The sequence below is a fragment of the Sceloporus occidentalis genome, unplaced genomic scaffold (assembly GCF_023333645.1).
Source record: "Sceloporus occidentalis isolate IW3139 unplaced genomic scaffold, rSceOcc1.0.p SCAF_10, whole genome shotgun sequence".
Taxonomy (NCBI): Eukaryota; Metazoa; Chordata; class Lepidosauria; order Squamata; family Phrynosomatidae; genus Sceloporus; species Sceloporus occidentalis.
The window spans coordinates 10,142,556-10,160,121 of record NW_028316990.1 but is presented as its reverse complement, the minus strand read 5'-3'; the positions used below and the strand labels follow the sequence as shown (position 1 = coordinate 10,160,121).

Sequence of the window (17,566 nt, the reverse complement as noted above, 5' to 3'; positions counted from 1 at the left end):
GGAGGATCTGTGCAAAAGAAGCACCTAGTTTTCCTGTGCAGAAAATGTGGTTTTGTGCAGATTACATATTTCCCTCCCAAAATACATTTTCTGCCCCATCTTTCTCTCAAGAGAGTGCCAGGCTGTGTTGTGTTTTAGCAAAGCAGGAGGATCTTCACCTGTCTTTTCTATCGGCCTTATTTATTTATTTCATTTTTATGCTGCCTTTCTCCCAGAAAAGGGGACCCAAGGCAACCCATTAATAAAAACAATTTCACACAGTATATATACACCCAATTTTTCCAGGCAAAGCATTCTCTGAAGATGCCAGCCACAGATGCTGGCGAAACGTCAGAAAGAAACTGCTAGAAGATGGCCACAGAGCCTGAAAGACCCACAAAAAACTACGGATGTCAGCCATGAAAGCCTTTGACTTTACATTAAAAACAATTTTAAAACCTTACAGTAAAAATTTAAAACCTTTAAAATCATCTGATTAAAAACAACCTAAAATTAACATGAAAAACAAAAAACATTAAAGCATAACTAAACATAAAGCATAACACCCTGTCATGGTTAGTATGTTAAAAAGCCTGCCTACATTAAAAAATGTTTCTGCTTTTGCCTCCCAAATTGCTAAGTCAGAAGGTGGGACAAGCTGAGCAGAGCCATATGTTCAAGTTCATTTGAAAGAAGCTGTCCAGGAGACAAAAGCCAAGTGCTTATTGTCACGACCCTTTTATTAGGCCAGCCAAGGCATATGAAATGCTCCTTGCATACTAGCTTTCATGGTTTCTTCATCACTGAGAGTCCAGGAGTCATAGCACCCGCCTTTTTGAACTGAAATGTAGGGGAATGGTTTCTTGTTGACAAAAAGGTTACGCTAAACACCTCCAGGCCAAGAACTGATTGGAAACGAAGGCAGTAAAGCTGGGGCAATAAAAGTTTGTCCTTCTCAGTTTGAAGCTGCAACTACAGCCTTGCTTTGGGAACTGTGTGTGAGTCTTGCTGCCTTGGCCTCTCAATGCATTCCTGTTGGTTAGCCACCATGGCCCCCAGGTCCCTGAATTTGCCCCAGAGTAATGCCACAAAGGTAGCCCAAGGTGTGTCCACCTTTTGCAAACAAGACCAAAACAATACATGACCTTTTGTTGAGTATTTTCCCCATAATCCCTTGCTGTGGCACAAAGGCTGAAGGGACTCCGTCCTCCTCCCTTTGGGCTTGCTTTTGCCAATTGGGACACTCTGGGATTGCGTCCAGAGGAAAGAGAATGAGGTCTGCTCAGGGTTTACTTCACATGTTTGTTCTTAATATGCAAAGACATAGCAGCGTTAGTCTGGAAAACCGGTCTGCAGAGGAATCTTACAGTACCTTTGAGACAGAATCTGGCAGCATGAGCCTTCCTAGACTGGAAAGCCTCCTTCCTCAGAGGACTTGGTGGAGAAGTAGGCTCAAGTCTACGGAAGCTCATGCTACCAGAGTCTTTCAATTAATCCCAAAGTGCTGCAAGATCCCTTTGCAAAGTGTTGGGTTCTTGTTTACGACAGGATTATGGAAACACTTGTGGCCTCAGGGAGGACCTGCCAAACAACACACCTTAATCTCTCCGATTGTTGTGGATACCGACTGAAGTGTCCCTGGGTAGAAGCTGGATGAAGGGAATCCTCTTTGTCTTGCCTTTTCCCATCAGCATTCAAGAACTACTCCTTTTCTGTTCACTCTTCTTCCCCATTGTTGAAGGAATGCAAAAATACAGTCTGGAAAACCAGTCTCCATTGAGACTCACTGAAAGAGAGAAGTTGGCAGCATGAGCTTTGCTAGACTGTTGAAGGAAGGTCTGGGAGGTCAGTGAGCAGAAGGGCACCCTGCCCAGGTGGCAGTCTCCCTTTGACCTTCCAGGCCCTTCTCCTTGCCAAGCCGGTCCCACAAGAGCTTTCCTGTAAAGGCCCTCATGGCCTCCGCTTTTCTCCCTTGGGCAAGTCCAAACCGCTCCTCTCCGGCTTCAGCGCGCCTGCCCTGAACCCAATGCCCCACAATGGGAAGGGCCCCAGTCTTCAACCCACAGGCCAGTGTTTGGGTTGGGGGCAGTTCTCAGGTGCTGTGCTTTGCTAATTGGATATTGTTTTTCAAAATCCCTAAAATGTTTCTCGCCTGCCCTTGATAGTAAGAGCTGTTCAGCGGTGGAAGAGGCTTAAAGAGAGATGCTGTAGGGCTACCTGTCCCAGGGAAGGCATTGATTGAGAGTTCCTGCATGGCAGAAATGGGGCTGGACTAGATGGCCCTTTGGGACCCCTTCCATCTCTAGGATCCTATGAGTCTTGGATGGGGTTTTCCTTCAAAACAGAAGGAGGAGGTTGGACTAAATGGCCCTTTGGGGCTCCCTTCCAAAGCTATGATTCTTGGGTGGTGTCTCCCTGTAGAGCAGGAGGAGGAGGTTGGCCTGGGTGGCCCTTGGGGGATCCCATATTTCTCTGTCTGGAAAACACTTCCTGACAGTGAAAGAGGCTCCCTCTGAGGGTGGGAAGAGTGTTTTTAAAGCGAGGAGGCTGGGTGGCCACCTGTCCCAGGGAGGAGGGCTTGCATGCTGCCTTCCTCCATGGCAGAAGGGGGCTGGGCTCGCTAGTCCCAACCCTAGGATCCTCCTGGGTCTCCCTTCCCCTTTGGAGCAGGCTGCCTTTAAGGGGAGAAAGAGGCTGGAGGCCCTCTTCTCCCGGGCTTGGAGCATGGAGGAGTAAGGGCCTGGGCTGGGTGGCCCTTGGCCTTGGGGAGGGCAGGCGGTGTCCCCTCCATCTCTGGGGCCCTCGCTGACCAAGAGCCCTTCCCCAGCAGCAGCTGCTGCTGCTCCTCCCCTTTCTGCTGAGTCTCTTTAAAAGCCAAGCCAAGAGGAGGCGCCTCTTGCTCGCTCGCTCTCTCTCTCTCTCTCTGCAGCCATGGCCGGTAAGAGGGGAGCCCTGGGGCCTCTTGGCTGGGGATGTTGGGAGCGGCAGTCCCGCTGGGCAGGGAGGGAGGGAGGGAGGGAGAGGGCCGGGACTGTGGTTGTGGTGGTTGTTCTGCGTCTTCAGACTCATGGCCACCCAAAAGGCCAACCTGTCCTGGGGTTTTCTTGGCAAATGCCTTCAGAGGAGGTTTGCCATTGCTATCCCAGGAGGAGGAGGAGGAGGCCTTTCCCAAAGTGGGTCCCCATGGCTGAGCCGAGATTCGAACCCTGCTTTCCAGAGTCTAGCAAAGTCCCTTGGCCTCCTGCTAGTCTGGGCCTGGACTGAGCCCTTCTGGGTCCCTCCCAGTTCTTCCTGGAATGGCAGAAGAAAATGGTGCCCCTTATATAAGATGCCAAGATTGCATCCAAAAGGGATGGAAACCAGGGGCTCCCTTGGCCAGGTGTGTCCCTCCAGCAGAGACTCCCAGGGCTTCCTTTTCCCAGGGCACTCTCTCTCAGCCTCTGTCCCTAAGTTGCAAAGCCCAGCTGCCTAGCCGCTTCTCTTCCCAAAGGCTCAACTGGCATTTCAAGTGAGGACTATAATGATGATGATGATAACGATAGATAGTGCAGCCATAGATTTTGGTATCCATGGGGGAGGGGGGTGCTGTGGAACCAACCCATAGAAGATCTCAAGGGCCCACTATGGCCGCATACAGACTGGCCAAAATAAATCTGCTTCAGGTCACTTTGGAGGTATGCAGTTTAAAGGATGAGGCTGGAAACCGTGTCCTAAGGAGTGGAGCACAGCTTTTGTGGAGCTTCTGGCCTCTTAAATTGCATGTGTCATTTAAACTTCACCCCTCCAAAGTGACCTGAAGCAGCTTTATTTTGGCCTGTCTGTATGGGGTCTTCCAGGAGAGCCAGACCCACAAAGACCTGGGCTGCATGCCTAGAAGACACCTGCAAACGTGTGGGGAGCTGTGTGTGACCCCAAGACCCTGTGGGTCCCCCTCCTGACTTGAGGGGTGCCTGGGAGGTTAACTGGGCAGTCCTTCATGCTTAATTTGGCATTGGAAGCGCATAGCTCCAGGGCTGGGACCTGGCCCAAGTCATGCCTGCGCTTGCCCTGAGAAACCAACCTGGCACGCAAGGTGTGCATGTGCGCAGGGTGTGTGCTGTGTGTAAGGGAGGCTCCTTAGGCAAAGCTGTAAGAGGAGGCTCCTCTGCAAGATTCGCTCTTAGGCGGTTCACCACCATTTGTTGTCATTTTATTTCTTTATTCATTTCAAAGATTTCTATCCTGCCTTTCTCCCACAATGGGATCCAAGGTGGGTTATAATCATATAATTATGGGATTCTAATAACTTAATTGTTGCATGCCCGCGTCTGCCGTTTCCAACTTACGGTGACCCTATCATGGGGTTTTCTTGGCAGGATTTCATCAGAGGAGGTTTGCCATTGCCTTAAATCACTATTGTTGCATGCCTTCAACTCATTTCCAACTTACAGTGACCCTGTCATGGGGTTTTCTTGGCAAGATTTGTTCAGAGGGGGTTTGCCATTGCCTTCCCATGAGGCTGAGAAGGTGTGACTTGCCAATGGTCACCCAGTGGCTTTGCATGGCTGAGCAGGGATTCGAACCCTGGTCCCCCAGGAGTCTAGTCCAGCACTCAGATCACTACGCCATGATGGCTTCTGTTCTTTTACTACAGGATTCAGGTTGCCTCTCCCTTCTCTGGAATTCCAAAACCCACCATATTCTAAAACCGTCCATAGGGTTGGCTGAGACAGGGACCCCTTGGCTTCCTGATGGTTCAGTGCACACAAACTTTGTTTCATGCACAAACATGATTAAAAATACTCAGCCCTCAGCATCCGCGGGTTCCAGATCCACAGATTCAGCGTCCACAGCGTTAAAATACTTTTAAAAATGTACATTCCAAAAAAGCTAATCTTGGTTTTGCCATGTTTATAAAGGACACCATTTTACTATCCACTGTATTTAATGGGACATGGAGCATCTACAGATTTTGGTATCCATGAGGGATCCTGGAACTAAACTCCAGTGGATACCAAGAGTCCATTGTAGTAGTAGTAGTAGTAGTAGTAGTAGTAGTAAAAAATACCCCATTGTATTTAATGGGACTTCAGCATCCACAGATTTTGGTATCCATGGAGGGTCCCAGAACCAAACCCCAGCAGATACCAAGGATGCATTGCACTAGTAGTAGTAGTAGTAGTAGTAATACCACCCCTTTGTTTTTAATGGGGCTTGGGGATCCACATATTTTGGTATCCATGGGAGTGTGTGTGTGTCCTGGAACCAAACCCCAGCAGATACCAAGATCTCACTCTATTGTGCATAAAATTACCTGCAATCTATGTAGGTCAGGTGTATATGAAACATAAATGAATTTCAATGTTTACACTTGGGTCCCATATATGCAAACCGCTGAAATCCAAACCGCTTCTGGTCCCAAGCATTTCTGATAAAGGAGACTCGGCCTGGATAGAAATGAGGGATAGGTCTGGGCCGAATGAGTTCTTCAGGGCCCCACTCCTGCCCTCAGTCTTGCCGAATGCCTGGTCCTTGCCTCCCTAGCAGGGAGGAGCGCACTGATCGTCCTGGCCCACCCAGAGAGGACCTCCTTCAACTACGCCATGAAAGAGGCGGCCGAGGAGGCGCTGAGGAAGGCCGGGTGGAAGGTGGCCACCTCCGACCTCTACGCCATGAAGTTCAACCCGGTGATTTCACGGGAAGACGTGACGGGTACGTAGGGTCTGAGTTGGGCTCTGGGTCTGTCCCCATCTCTCACCTGTGTGGTGCCACTTCTTCCTTCTCTCCCCTGCCCTCCAGGTACCCCAAAGGACCCCCACCACTTCAACTACAGCATGGAGGCCGGGCTGGCGTGGAAGGAGGGCCGCCTGAGCAGAGACATCGTGGAGGAGCAAAAGAAGCTGGCCGCAGCCGATCTGGTCATCTTCCAGGTGGCCCTTAGACCTCCCCACGTCCCCAGCGGCCATGTTCCCAGGCTTTTGGGGGTCCCCCGGGGTACCTGGGGTGAAGGTGGCAAGCCAACAAGGATGCCGCCTTCCTTGGCCTTCACTCCCAATTGTATTTATTTTATAAAGCCAGGACCAATCCTAGCACTCCTTGAGATTGGCAAACCTAAATTTCATGGAGAGTTAGTTGCACAGGAACTGTAGCTGCATCCACACTGCAAAAATAATCCGGTCTGACACTACTTTAATTCCCCTGGCTCAAGGCTATGGAATTCTGGGAATTGTCCTTTCAGAAGAATTTGGCCTCCTTTTTCAGAGAGCCTTGCTGCCACAATAAACTAGAAATCGCAGAATCCTATAGTCTTGAGCTATGGCAGTTAAAGTGGTGCCATCCTGGGTTATTTCTGCAATGTGGATGCAATCTGTGTTATGCTGCTCTGTGTTGCAGCCAAACTACAAATCCCAGGATTCCATTGCATCAAACAATTAATTAAACAAAAGAGGGAGTTCCAGAGACTTCAATTAAACCCTCTTTTCTGAATATGAATTCTGATCGCATTAAGCCACCATTCATTCCCAGTAAAAAAGCTGCCAATTAGAACTCTTTCGATAATGATACTGATACCATTATTGATAAGTGATATCTCCCAGTAGAGCCCCAGTGTGGCGTAGTGGTTTTTAGAGCTGGACTACAACTCTGGAGGGCCAGGGTTCGATTCCTCATTTTGCCATGAAACCCACTGGGCAAGAAGCCACACACTCTCAGCCTCAGAGGAAGACAGTGGCAATCCTCTCAACAAATCTTGTTAAGAAAACCCCATGATAAGTTCACCTTAGGGATGCCATAAGTCGAAAATGACTTGAAGGCACACAACAATAGTGATTCAAGCTAGAATTTAAATCATTAAAATGGAGTCCTTTTGGAAGGCAATTTGGATCCATATGATTTTAATCTGATTTGCCCAGAAGCCTTGCAGGTAGACAGAAGGGGAAGGAAGGGCAGAAGGGGAAGGAAAGGAAGGAAGAGCCCTAATGTTTCTCTTTCTCTCCCCTACCCCCCAATTCCAGTTCCCCATGCAGTGGTTTGGACTTCCCGCCATCTTGAAGGGCTGGTACGACCGCGTCCTGACGTCCGGCTTTGCCTACTCCTACAGCAGCATGTATGAACAGGGGCCCTTCCAGGTAGGGATGCCTCATGGGCAGGAGGTAGAAGAAGGCAGGAACGGTCAGAGATTGGGAGCCATCTGCCCTGTGCTCTGCTCAGTACCCCTGGGCTGGACGCTGGGCATGTGAGGCCACCTCTTCTGCAGCCCCAGACCTCTCCACGGCTCCATTTGGTGCCATTGACCGATTTACCTTGTTGGTGGTCAGTGATGCAGCAGGTGGCCTGCAGGAGAAGAGAGCATCCCAGCCTTCTGCTGATAGGGCCCAGCATCCCCAGACAACCCGGGGGAGGGAGAACTGGGTCCACCAATAACCAATTCTGCCTAGATTTGGCACAACTGGGAATCCAGTTCCCCACCATCACTGGCTCAATGGTGCCCCTAAACTGACATAAATGGGGGTAAGGGAGAAAGGGACAGGACTTTGGCCTGCATAGGGTTGTCTTGACTAGAGTAGACCCATTCAGTGAGTAAGATATACCTGTGCCTTTACTCACCATTCAACTATTGCTCCCATGAGCCTACTGTTAATTGGGTATTTTAAGTGTTATGTTGGAAGAAGGAATCATGGGTTTTATTGGGTATTGTATTGTATTCTGTGTTGTATTCTGTATTGTATTTTATTCTATTGGAAGCCGCCTCAATCCAACCAGAGGCGGGAAATTAATTAATTAATTAATTAATTAATATTATTATTATTTACTTTAATTGGATCAACCACACAAAGCCAAGCTGGTCTGTATTTCTGTGCAATTGAGAGATGCTCCAACCTAGGAGGCAAAATATAATCTGACTCCTATTGGTTTCTTAGCCCAAATAAAGTAGCCCCGTTGAATCAGTTGTTGGGTGGTAAGTCAACATGATTCAGTGGGCTTACTCTACTTGGGAGTCCCAAAGAGATGCATGCGTGGAGGGAGAGGAGCTGCTTTCCCAGAGATGTGGCTTCAGCTGCAAAGTTTCCATACTCTGCCCATCTCCATCCTTTGCAGCCCCTGAATGGAGCCTGACTGCGTTTGTGTTCCCTTTCCTAGAACAAGAAGGCTGTCCTCTCCTTTACCACCGGCGGAATGGGCTCCATGTACAGACCTGACGGCATCAATGGAGACATCAACGTCCTCCTTTGGCCCATACAGGTAACACCTAGCTAACAACAGGTTCCCCTCTTTAAAGGAAGACATTTGATTTGAAAAGATGGTACCAGGTACTGATTTACTCAGGCCTCTTCCTCCAGCTGCGCATTTTGGGAAAGGTGCATTAGGAGCTCTGTGTAACCCAGAAGCATGTATCCAGCATTTTGAGCATGGCAGGTTTTAATCTATGGCACCTTCGGTAAAACTGCAGAAAAGACTTGCAAATCACACTCGTCCCTCCATATTTGCTATGGTCAGGGGCACAAGACCCCCGTGAATATGGGAAAACTTCAAATAACAAAAACACCATGCTTCCACCTGCCTGACCATAGAACTGCGCTGGAGGAGCTACAACGGCCTAGTAGTGTTCTCTAGGAATCTCTGGGTCCTCCAGGGCAACTCTGTGGCCAACGTCCGACAGACACTGACCATAGAACTGCGCTGGAGGAGCTACAAAGGCCTAGTAGAGTGTTCTCCCTAGGAATCTCTAGGTCCTCCAGGGCAACTCTGTGGCCAACGTCCGACAGACACTGACCATAGAACTGCGCTGGAGGAGCTACAAAGGCCTAGTAGAGTGTTCTCCCTAGGAATCTCTAGGTCCTCCAGGGCAACTCTGTGGCCAACGTCCGACAGACACTGGCCATAGAACTGCACTGGAGGAGCTACAAAGGCCTAGGAGAGTGTTCTCTCTAGGAATCTCTGGGTCCTCCAGGGCAACTCTGTGGCCAACGTCCGACAGACACTGACCATAGAACTGCGCTGGAGGAGCTACAAAGGCCTAGTAGAGTGTTCTCCTTAGGAATCTCTAGGTCCTCCAGGGCAACTCTGTGGCCAACGTCCGACAGACACTGGTCATATAACTGTGCTGGAGGAGCTACAAAGGCCTAGTAGAGTGTTCTCTCTAGGAATCTCTAGGTCCTCCAGGGCAACTCTGTGGCCAACGTCTGACAGACACTGACCATAGAACTGCGCTGGAGGAGCTACAAAGGCCTAGGAGAGTGTTCTCTCTAGGAATCTCTGGGTCCTCCAGGGCAACTCTGTGGCCAACGTCCGACAGACACTGACCATAGAACTGCGCTGGAGGAGCTACAAAGGCCTAGTAGAGTGTTCTCTCTAGGAATCTCTGGGTCCTCCAGGGCAACTCTGTGGCCAACGTCCGACAGACACTGACCATAGAACTGCGCTGGAGGAGCTACAAAGGCCTAGGAGAGTGTTCTCTCTAGGAATCTCTGGGTCCTCCAGGGCAACTCTGTGGCCAACGTCCGACAGACACTGACCATAGAACTGCGCTGGAGGAGCTACAAAGGCCTAGTAGAGTGTTCTCCCTAGGAATCTCTAGGTCCTCCAGGGCAACTCTGTGGCCAACGTCCGACAGACACTGACCATAGAACTGCGCTGGAGGAGCTACAAAGGCCTAGTAGAGTGTTCTCCCTAGGAATCTCTAGGTCCTCCAGGGCAACTCTGTGGCCAACGTCCGACAGACACTGGCCATAGAACTGCACTGGAGGAGCTACAAAGGCCTAGGAGAGTGTTCTCTCTAGGAATCTCTGGGTCCTCCAGGGCAACTCTGTGGCCAACGTCCGACAGACACTGACCATAGAACTGCGCTGGAGGAGCTACAAAGGCCTAGTAGAGTGTTCTCCTTAGGAATCTCTAGGTCCTCCAGGGCAACTCTGTGGCCAACGTCCGACAGACACTGGTCATATAACTGCGCTGGAGGAGCTACAAAGGCCTAGGAGAGTGTTCTCTCTAGGAATCTCTGGGTCCTCCAGGGCAACTCTGTGGCCAACGTCCGACAGACACTGACCATAGAACTGCGCTGGAGGAGCTACAAAGGCCTAGTAGAGTGTTCTCTCTAGGAATCTCTGGGTCCTCCAGGGCAACTCTGTGGCCAACGTCCGACAGACACTGACCATAGAACTGCGCTGGAGGAGCTACAAAGGCCTAGGAGAGTGTTCTCTCTAGGAATCTCTGGGTCCTCCAGGGCAACTCTGTGGCCAACGTCCGACAGACACTGACCATAGAACTGCGCTGGAGGAGCTACAAAGGCCTAGTAGAGTGTTCTCTCTAGGAATCTCTGGGTCCTCCAGGGCAACTCTGTGGCCAACGTCCGACAGACACTGACCATAGAACTGCGCTGGAGGAGCTACAAAGGCCTAGGAGAGTGTTCTCTCTAGGAATCTCTGGGTCCTCCAGGGCAACTCTGTGGCCAGTGTCCGACAGACACTGACCATAGAACTGCACTGGAGGAGCTACAAAGGCCTAGTAGAGTGTTCTCTCTAGGAATAATCTCTAGGTCTTTCAGGGCAACTTTTAGTTAAAGCTGACCATAGACTTGCACTGGAGGAGGACCTAGATATTCCTAGAGAGAACATATTAATCAAATCCGTGAATAATCACATCCGCAAAAATCAAACCTGGAAATATGGAGGGATGAGTGTCAGTTTTTAAAAGGCAGAGCAAAATGTCATGGCAGATGTTGATGGGACTCAAACTAGAGGTGTTGGCGGATGGACAGGTTATTTATCTGTAATGTCCTTTCTTCGAGCGGTCACCTGCGAATGCACACAAATAGCTTATTCTGAGCTTGCGCAGTAAGCTCTGAAACTTTCTTAGCGCTATTAGAGGCATTTTGGCAGCCATTTAAACCTTCTGTGAGATAAGAGGTATAAAGCGCGCCAGTGGGGCAAGCACCATTTTAAATGCTTTTCTTCAGGAGTAAAAGGGACTTAAATAAGTGCGCCAACGAAGGGGGTGGCCATTTCAAAAGACTTTTCCCCTCAGGAGAAGAAAGGCAGTCTGCCAAGGACAGCAACTGAGGCGAGCGCCATTTTATTAAAAGACTTTCCTCAGGAAAAGGGCCTTGCACTGTTAAGACAACTTTACCTCAGGATTTAAACTCACATTAAAGTACGCGATTCCCTAAGAAATCACAGCGCTCCTTTTAAAATATGAACAGTATGTTAAATATGTTTTAAAAATGACCACCAAATAGAATTTAAAAGTCTGACAGGAAAATGAATCTCTAAAGAGTTCCTAGATGCTGCTGCTGAGGTAGAAGAAAGGAACTGAGGTTTTAGGCGGGAAACTGGCCAATAAGGCAGTTGCTTCTGGCAAAACGCCTCTAATAGCGCCAAGAAGATTCCGGAGCGTTTCTGCGCAGGTGCAGAAATAACCCATTTGTGTGCATTCGCAGAGACAACGATGAAGCAATTGAAATACCCCATTTGCTGGGCTTGAGACAAGCTCTCTCTCACATGTCTGTTGAATCCATGAGTCTTTGTTGTCCCACCTCCAGAGTGGCACCCTACATTTCTGCGGCTTCCAAATCTTGGAGCCCCAGATCGCTTTCAGCATCGGCCATACCCCTGCGGACATTCGCACCCAGATCCTGGAGAAGTGGAAGAGGAGGCTGGCCACCATCTGGGAGGAGAAGCCCTTGACCTTTGTTCTGAGCGGCGACTTTGAGCCGATGGCCGGGGGCTTCCAGCTGAAGAAGGCGGTCAAGGCGCAGGAGGAGGAGAGGAAGTATGGCCTGAGCGTTGGCCAGCACCTGGGGAAGCCATTGCCCCCAGACAGTCAGGTCAAAGCAAAGCAGCAGTAGCCCCTTCGGTCAGTGGCAGCACTGCGGCTTCTTTGAGCTCCTTGAAAGTAGTTAGAACCAAATCACTCATTTCCTAGATATGTGTTGCCTTTTGCCTTTCCTCCAGGCTCCTTCTGCAGGTGAGGACGAAGGGGATGCAAAAGTGCCTGGTTCAAGTCCAAGGTGCCTCACCTGTACAATAAGTGCTCTTAGAGAGCTGGGACCTGGGCAAAATGAGCTTTTCCCAAGGCAGTGGCGGCCTTCTCTGTAGAACAAAACGCACCTCACTCTCCTAACCGTTGATTGCTATTTTTTACTCCGTCTTAATAGAATTATAATCACCAAAGCCTTCTAGAAATCTGTAGCAGGCAAGACAGACTTCAGCTGAATTAAAAAGAATGCACTTTTTAATCCTGTGTTTGTTGTCTTCAGTTCAAAGCTTCAAAAGTCCACATTTTGTGAGACAAGCTTTGTGTTACGTGTTGATTTAAATAAGTGTAATTTTTGCCTGCAGATCACACAAAGCCCCCCAAAACACACAAAAACACCCCTCACAGGTGCAAGTTCTCTGGACCAAAAGGGCTGGCAAGGTTTTGATTTTTGCTAGGCTTTATAAAGAAGGGAATCTGTGGTGGAGAGGAGTCCCAGCAGAATGTGTGACAAGTCCTGCAGCCCATGGAAATGGTGGCTCCAAATCCATTCTGGCCAGCGCATGATGTTGTTTCCACAGATCCTGCAAAGTAGGAGGGCTGAATGGCAATGTATTTGTAGCTAAGGTACCAAAATGCCAAGCAGGAGACAGACACCAGGAGGCACAGCCAAGCCACGGAGCAACTGGGCCCCTTGACTAGCTTGGCTGGCTGCCCTGACTTAGCAAGCAAAACACTGACCGAAGCCTCAGGTCCTGTTGAGCAAACAAGAGAGGCCTGGAATGGGGCACCACAAGGATGACCGTTCTCACAAGAGAGGCTGGGGGCAGTGACTGTGCGCAAGGCCCCACTGACACAATAGTTTCAACAAAGACCACCACATCACTGCCTGCAAGCAACCCTTCCCACCACCACCACCACCACCACCACGCCCAGCCAAAAACATGCCTGCCTGTTTGTGGCTTTCATCCATGCTGACTTTGTTGGTCTTTACTTTTGCTACAAGAGCCAAAATGGCTGCCCCTCTGGAACAGTTCATTGTGTGCATCAAAAGGAGGGATGTGGTTTATCTGTTGGTAAAAGCAAATGTATGAGTCCAGAAGGGTTTCATGTGGCTAATGAGTAAACAGGAAACACAACAGCTCCACGGAGTGGCAATACAGTGGAGAGCACCAAGGAGTGAAAGAGCTCCATAATCGCACAGTATAGCCTCAGGCCATGCAAGGCACGAGAGACTGGCAACCCTGAAAGATGCAGGAAGGACTGAGCCTTGGGAAGGATCAGCTGGAGGGTGAGACCCCTGCGCCCAAAGCGCACCCCAGCATTGCAGGGGGCAACTCCACCCTCCACTACTCGGTGGAGTGCTGTGAGGGTTTCTAATATTAGATGTTCTTCCAAGAGCTTTCCATGAACTGAGCAGAGAGCAGCCGCTGAAAGGACTTGTCAGCCTGACACATCCCAGAGGAACAGCCAGCCTGGGAATTTCAGTTCCCAGATGCGTTTTCTGCCCAAGCAGTGAGGCATCGGGGCTTCCCAATGGGACTGAAGTCAGATGAGCCATACAGGCCGCATGGTAGCTGGGCGCTTTCAGTCCAGATCCCAAGCCTGGCTCAGTGTCCCTACCAGGGCCAGGCATGCCTCTGGGCAAAGAAGCATTGGCAGATTTTGAGTTGCTGGCAAACAGCAACACTGAGGAAGTGGCACAAGAGCCCTGGTGAATCTGGGACGGCCTGTGTGTCCCATGGCCTCTTTTTAGCATTTGAGAAAGGAAGGGAAGGGCTGAGAGCTCCAATGAGAATGTAGACAGAGTTACTCCTTCGTTCTCCTATCACTTGGACCCCTGTCCACCCTGAAGGCTGGAGTGGGAGGAAGAGAGCACAACACTCAAGACACGGCAAAATGAAAACTTTCAAAGTTTTATTCTTGACTGCAGCTGTGTACAGAAATATAGTTGCAAGTATACAAATGTTCCAATAGAAGCAAAATATCTCTTTTTATTTAATATTCAACAAGTTATCACAGAATAGCTAAAAACAAATGCAAATGAGGTCCCCGCCCCCACCCACCCCACCCGATCCCCATATAGAACAAACTGAAAATTAGCATCAGTGCTCTTGAGAAATCCACCTACACAAGCCAGGGACACACAAAACGCACAAGGGGCCGCCGTCGGAGGCTACATTCACATTGCAGGATATTGGAAGAGGCTGCTCGGTGGCTGCTGCCTGTCTATGCGCTGCTTTGAGCAAACATGGCAGAGAGGCAGAAAGAACCGTTTGGGGGTCCCAAGATGGGGGAATAGGAAGCCTCCTTCACCTCAGGGTTTGCCACAAGCCTAATGGGAGAGAGGGAAGAGAGCTCTTGACTGCAAGACCCCTGGAAGGGACAGACCATTTCCAAGAGTAACAAAGAGGTCTGTTGGGAAACCTCCTTGGAAGTGGACTGACTGGTTCCCCAGCTGGTCCAGGAACTGGCCAAGAGGGCAAAAAGCCAAGGAACTGTCCAGCATCCATGTCTTGCCCAAGTGGGAGTCCATGGCCAGGAAGCTGGGCTCCCACCCATGGATGGGCCAGAGACCATGCAGATCTGGCTGGTGGCCACGTTCCCCCTGAAGGGCCATAGGGTCGAAACCGCATTTGGGGTGGGGGCCTGAAAGGCAATTTGGCTGCTGTGGCAGCAGAAGCAGTGGCCCCATCCCACCCCTTCAAGTGGCGGAAGAAAGGACAAGTGAGCTGAGGATCAAGGGCCAGTTTCTCTAACTGTTCTGCATAGGGATGCTGCCTTCAGAGATGGTTTGATGACAAGGAACGCAGCTGCCCAGTTGCTCACGGGACTAAGCAGTCAAAGGACAGATCATCAATGTGTTTGAAGTGCCAATGAAAAGACCTATGAACAGTGGCCTCTGTGGCTTGGAACCAGGCCATTTGGCAAGCCTGCACAGGCTTTAAGATCTCTAACACAGGGCCTGCCTGCTAGTAAGATCTATCTATGAAGGTGGCAGGCATGAGAGAGCATGCCTTTTTAATGGGGGGCCTTTCTTTGGGAAATGCCTTGCCATACATAGCCTGCCTTGATTTTCTGGTTGTTTCTGCCACAATGTACCGATAGGCCCATGTCTTACTGATACAGCTGGGGCCAAGGCTGTGGGTAATGTTTCAATTAAATCATTGTCTCCTGTATTTTAGTTAGTTTTTACTCTGTGAGCCCCCTTCCAAAGGTTTTGCCTCGAAAAGCAGTACAGAAATCTTGAATACATGCCTACTATTGCCAGGGAGGGGAAGGACTGAGCCGTCAGCAACTGATGTGATGACCAGGGTGTTTGACTGACCATGGCCTTGTTCAGGATGGGACCCAGCAGGGAAGTTTGGGAGAAAAAGATGAGAAGATGCTCTCTCTTTTGACCCTCAGTACTATCCTAGAGGCGCCTGCTGTCATAATGGCTTTTACAGTTCTGCCAAAACCTAAGTTCCCAGTAACTGAACTTTCCAAAGCCCAGAGAACTGGTTAAGCTAGGATTTGGTGGCAAAAGGAAAAAAAGCCTCTGCAGTGGGAAACTCCTTCCAAACTGCTGAACCTAGTACTACCACGCTGTGCTCTTTCTGGCCCTTGGGCGGCTGTGCCAGTCAAGGACTGATAGAATCATAGAATCGTAGAGTTGGAAGGAGACTCTATCACCCTCCAAGGGAGTGTGTTCCACTGTTGAACAGCCCTTACTGTCAGGAAGTTCCTCCTAATGTTGAGGTGGAATCTCTTTTCCTGTAGCTTGCATCCATTGTTCCGGGTTCTGTTTTCTGGAGCAGCAGAAAATAAGCTTGCTCCCTCCTCAACATGGCATCCCTTCAAATATTTAAACAGGGCTATCATATCACCTCTTAACCTTCTTTTCTCCAGGCTAAACATCCCCAGCTCCCTGAGTCGTTCCTACAACAAGCTTGTAAAATGGCCCAGGCAAATATGAGGAGCTCCTAACCGCCATGGGGGAGTGAAAATGGGACAGAAAGACATACCTCAGAGGGCCCCAGGAAATCTGCCTCTCCATCTTAGTAGGCCCCTTCTGCCTCTCGCCATCACCCCGATAAAATCTATAGGAAAGATGCAGCGCCAGTCTCTGGCAGCCACCGAGCAGCTTCTTGGTTCCAAAGACACACTTTTTGTAACCAAACCACATAAATTCAAAATGTTGCACATTTAAATATTGACCTAAAATGGACCAAGGAAAAAACAGGAATTAAAACCAACCCTAGAAACATGAGTGCTGCCATTTTAAGTGAGCAGCCACAAAGGGAGCCTTTCTGACAGACAGAGGATAGATGGATGCCCCACCGCTGTACAGCTGGAAACATCTGGGGAGAAGTGGCTGGCAGGACTTGGGCAGAAGACTTGGTTCAGCCTAGGATAGATTGGTCCCTGGTGCCTCGGCCTCATCCCCCAGAAGCAGCCCTGCGACAGCGGTGGACACAGTCCAGGTCAGCGCATTGGCTAAACTGCCCCTTACTTGTCTCTCACTGGACACTTCAGCCCTATGCAGCCACTGAGGCCTGGGATGAAACATCTCTTCCAGAAGAAATCCTCTGTTTAGGGCACAGCTGCAGGCTCCCCCAAAAGCTAAAAGAGAAGCCATTGCCCATCCCTTGTCCATCTCTTCTGCCACTTATTCCTGTCTGGAAGAGGCACCTGTGTGGCTGCTCCTTCACATCTTAACCATTCCCACCGGAGCTATGCAGACATTATGGGACAGAGAAAAGCCACAGGCTTCAATCTGAGTCTGTAGTGTTATTATAAATTAAAAAGCTGGCAATAAAATATTAGACATGAACAATGAGTAAAAGCTGAATGGCTCATGCTGAACGGAACCCGCCAGCCCCCGAAGAAGTTGCCCCAGGGGATTTGCCCACTAGGTCACACTGCCAAGTGAGACCTGCCACTTTGGCAACGAAGCTGCCCTCATAGCCAATCAGTACAGATGCTGCCTGATGGAATGGCCAGAGATGAACACGACTACGTTCGCTGCAAAAAAAGTACTTAAAATACTTCGCAAAGACTTAACAAACCCCAACCCCGTCCCCCAACTACTAGATACCATGTTGTGGGAGAACAGACAATAAAACTCACACATTTACCACAAAAATCTGTGGCAAGGAGAATATATGTGTGTGAATATATGCAAATATATATATACATGTACATATATATATATATATATATATATATATATGTATATTTATAGTCTATAGTTATGCCAATGTACTCACTCAGTACAAATAGCAAAATAGTTCGTTTCCTAAATACAAAATAGAGCTTTCCAAAAAAAATAATAATGAAACACACATTAGATATAAACCATCCAAAACTTGAACGATTGAAAACTGTATTCAAAATTAAATGACCTAGAGCAGGTCTCTTTCTGAAAAGTTCCCTTCATATCGGCAAAATAGCCTGTACTACTGAAAACATAACTTGAGCCTCTCAAGGAGAGACAGACAGACAGACAGACAGACAGACCAAACTACTCACTGCAAAAATCAGTCGTGATGGACTTGCATTTAGCCAGACAAGAACCAGAACCAAAATGACCCCCCTCCCAAACCCAAGCAGGACTCTACGTAGCTCAAGGTGACACACCTCAGAAAAAACACAC

The 17,566-nt window shown here is 49.3% G+C and overlaps 1 protein-coding gene across 4 annotated transcripts; it reads left to right on the top strand.

The window, feature by feature from the left end:
• The first annotated feature begins 1,773 nt into the window (after positions 1 to 1,773).
• On the top strand, positions 1,774 to 12,190 carry NQO1 (NAD(P)H quinone dehydrogenase 1). Of its 4 annotated transcripts, none has more exons than XM_089477094.1 (6): positions 1,774 to 1,824; positions 5,503 to 5,670; positions 5,758 to 5,888; positions 6,972 to 7,085; positions 8,098 to 8,199; positions 11,495 to 12,190. In XM_089477094.1, the coding sequence occupies exons 1-6, from the start codon at positions 1,788 to 1,790 to the stop codon at positions 11,798 to 11,800; spliced, it is 858 nt and encodes a 285-aa protein (XP_089333220.1). In that variant the 5' UTR covers positions 1,774 to 1,787; the 3' UTR covers positions 11,801 to 12,190. The 4 variants fall into 4 exon arrangements, with proteins under 4 accessions (XP_089333220.1, XP_089333223.1, XP_089333222.1 ...); XM_089477097.1 differs by lacking the exon at positions 1,774 to 1,824 and adding an exon at positions 2,678 to 2,917 and having other exon boundaries at positions 5,506 to 5,670; XM_089477096.1 differs by lacking the exon at positions 1,774 to 1,824 and adding an exon at positions 2,678 to 2,917.
• Positions 12,191 to 17,566: the final 5,376 nt, after the last annotated feature.

Coding starts and splice junctions, on each gene's coding strand:
- NQO1 (XM_089477094.1), top strand. CDS start 1,788: ATGAGCTTTGCTAGACTGTTGAAGGAAGGTCTGGGAG. Junction 1,825..5,502: donor GTTGAAGGAAGGTCTGGGAG/GTCAGTGAGCAG, acceptor TTGCCTCCCTAG/CAGGGAGGAGCGCACTGATC. Junction 5,889..6,971: donor CCGATCTGGTCATCTTCCAG/GTGGCCCTTAGA, acceptor CCCCAATTCCAG/TTCCCCATGCAGTGGTTTGG.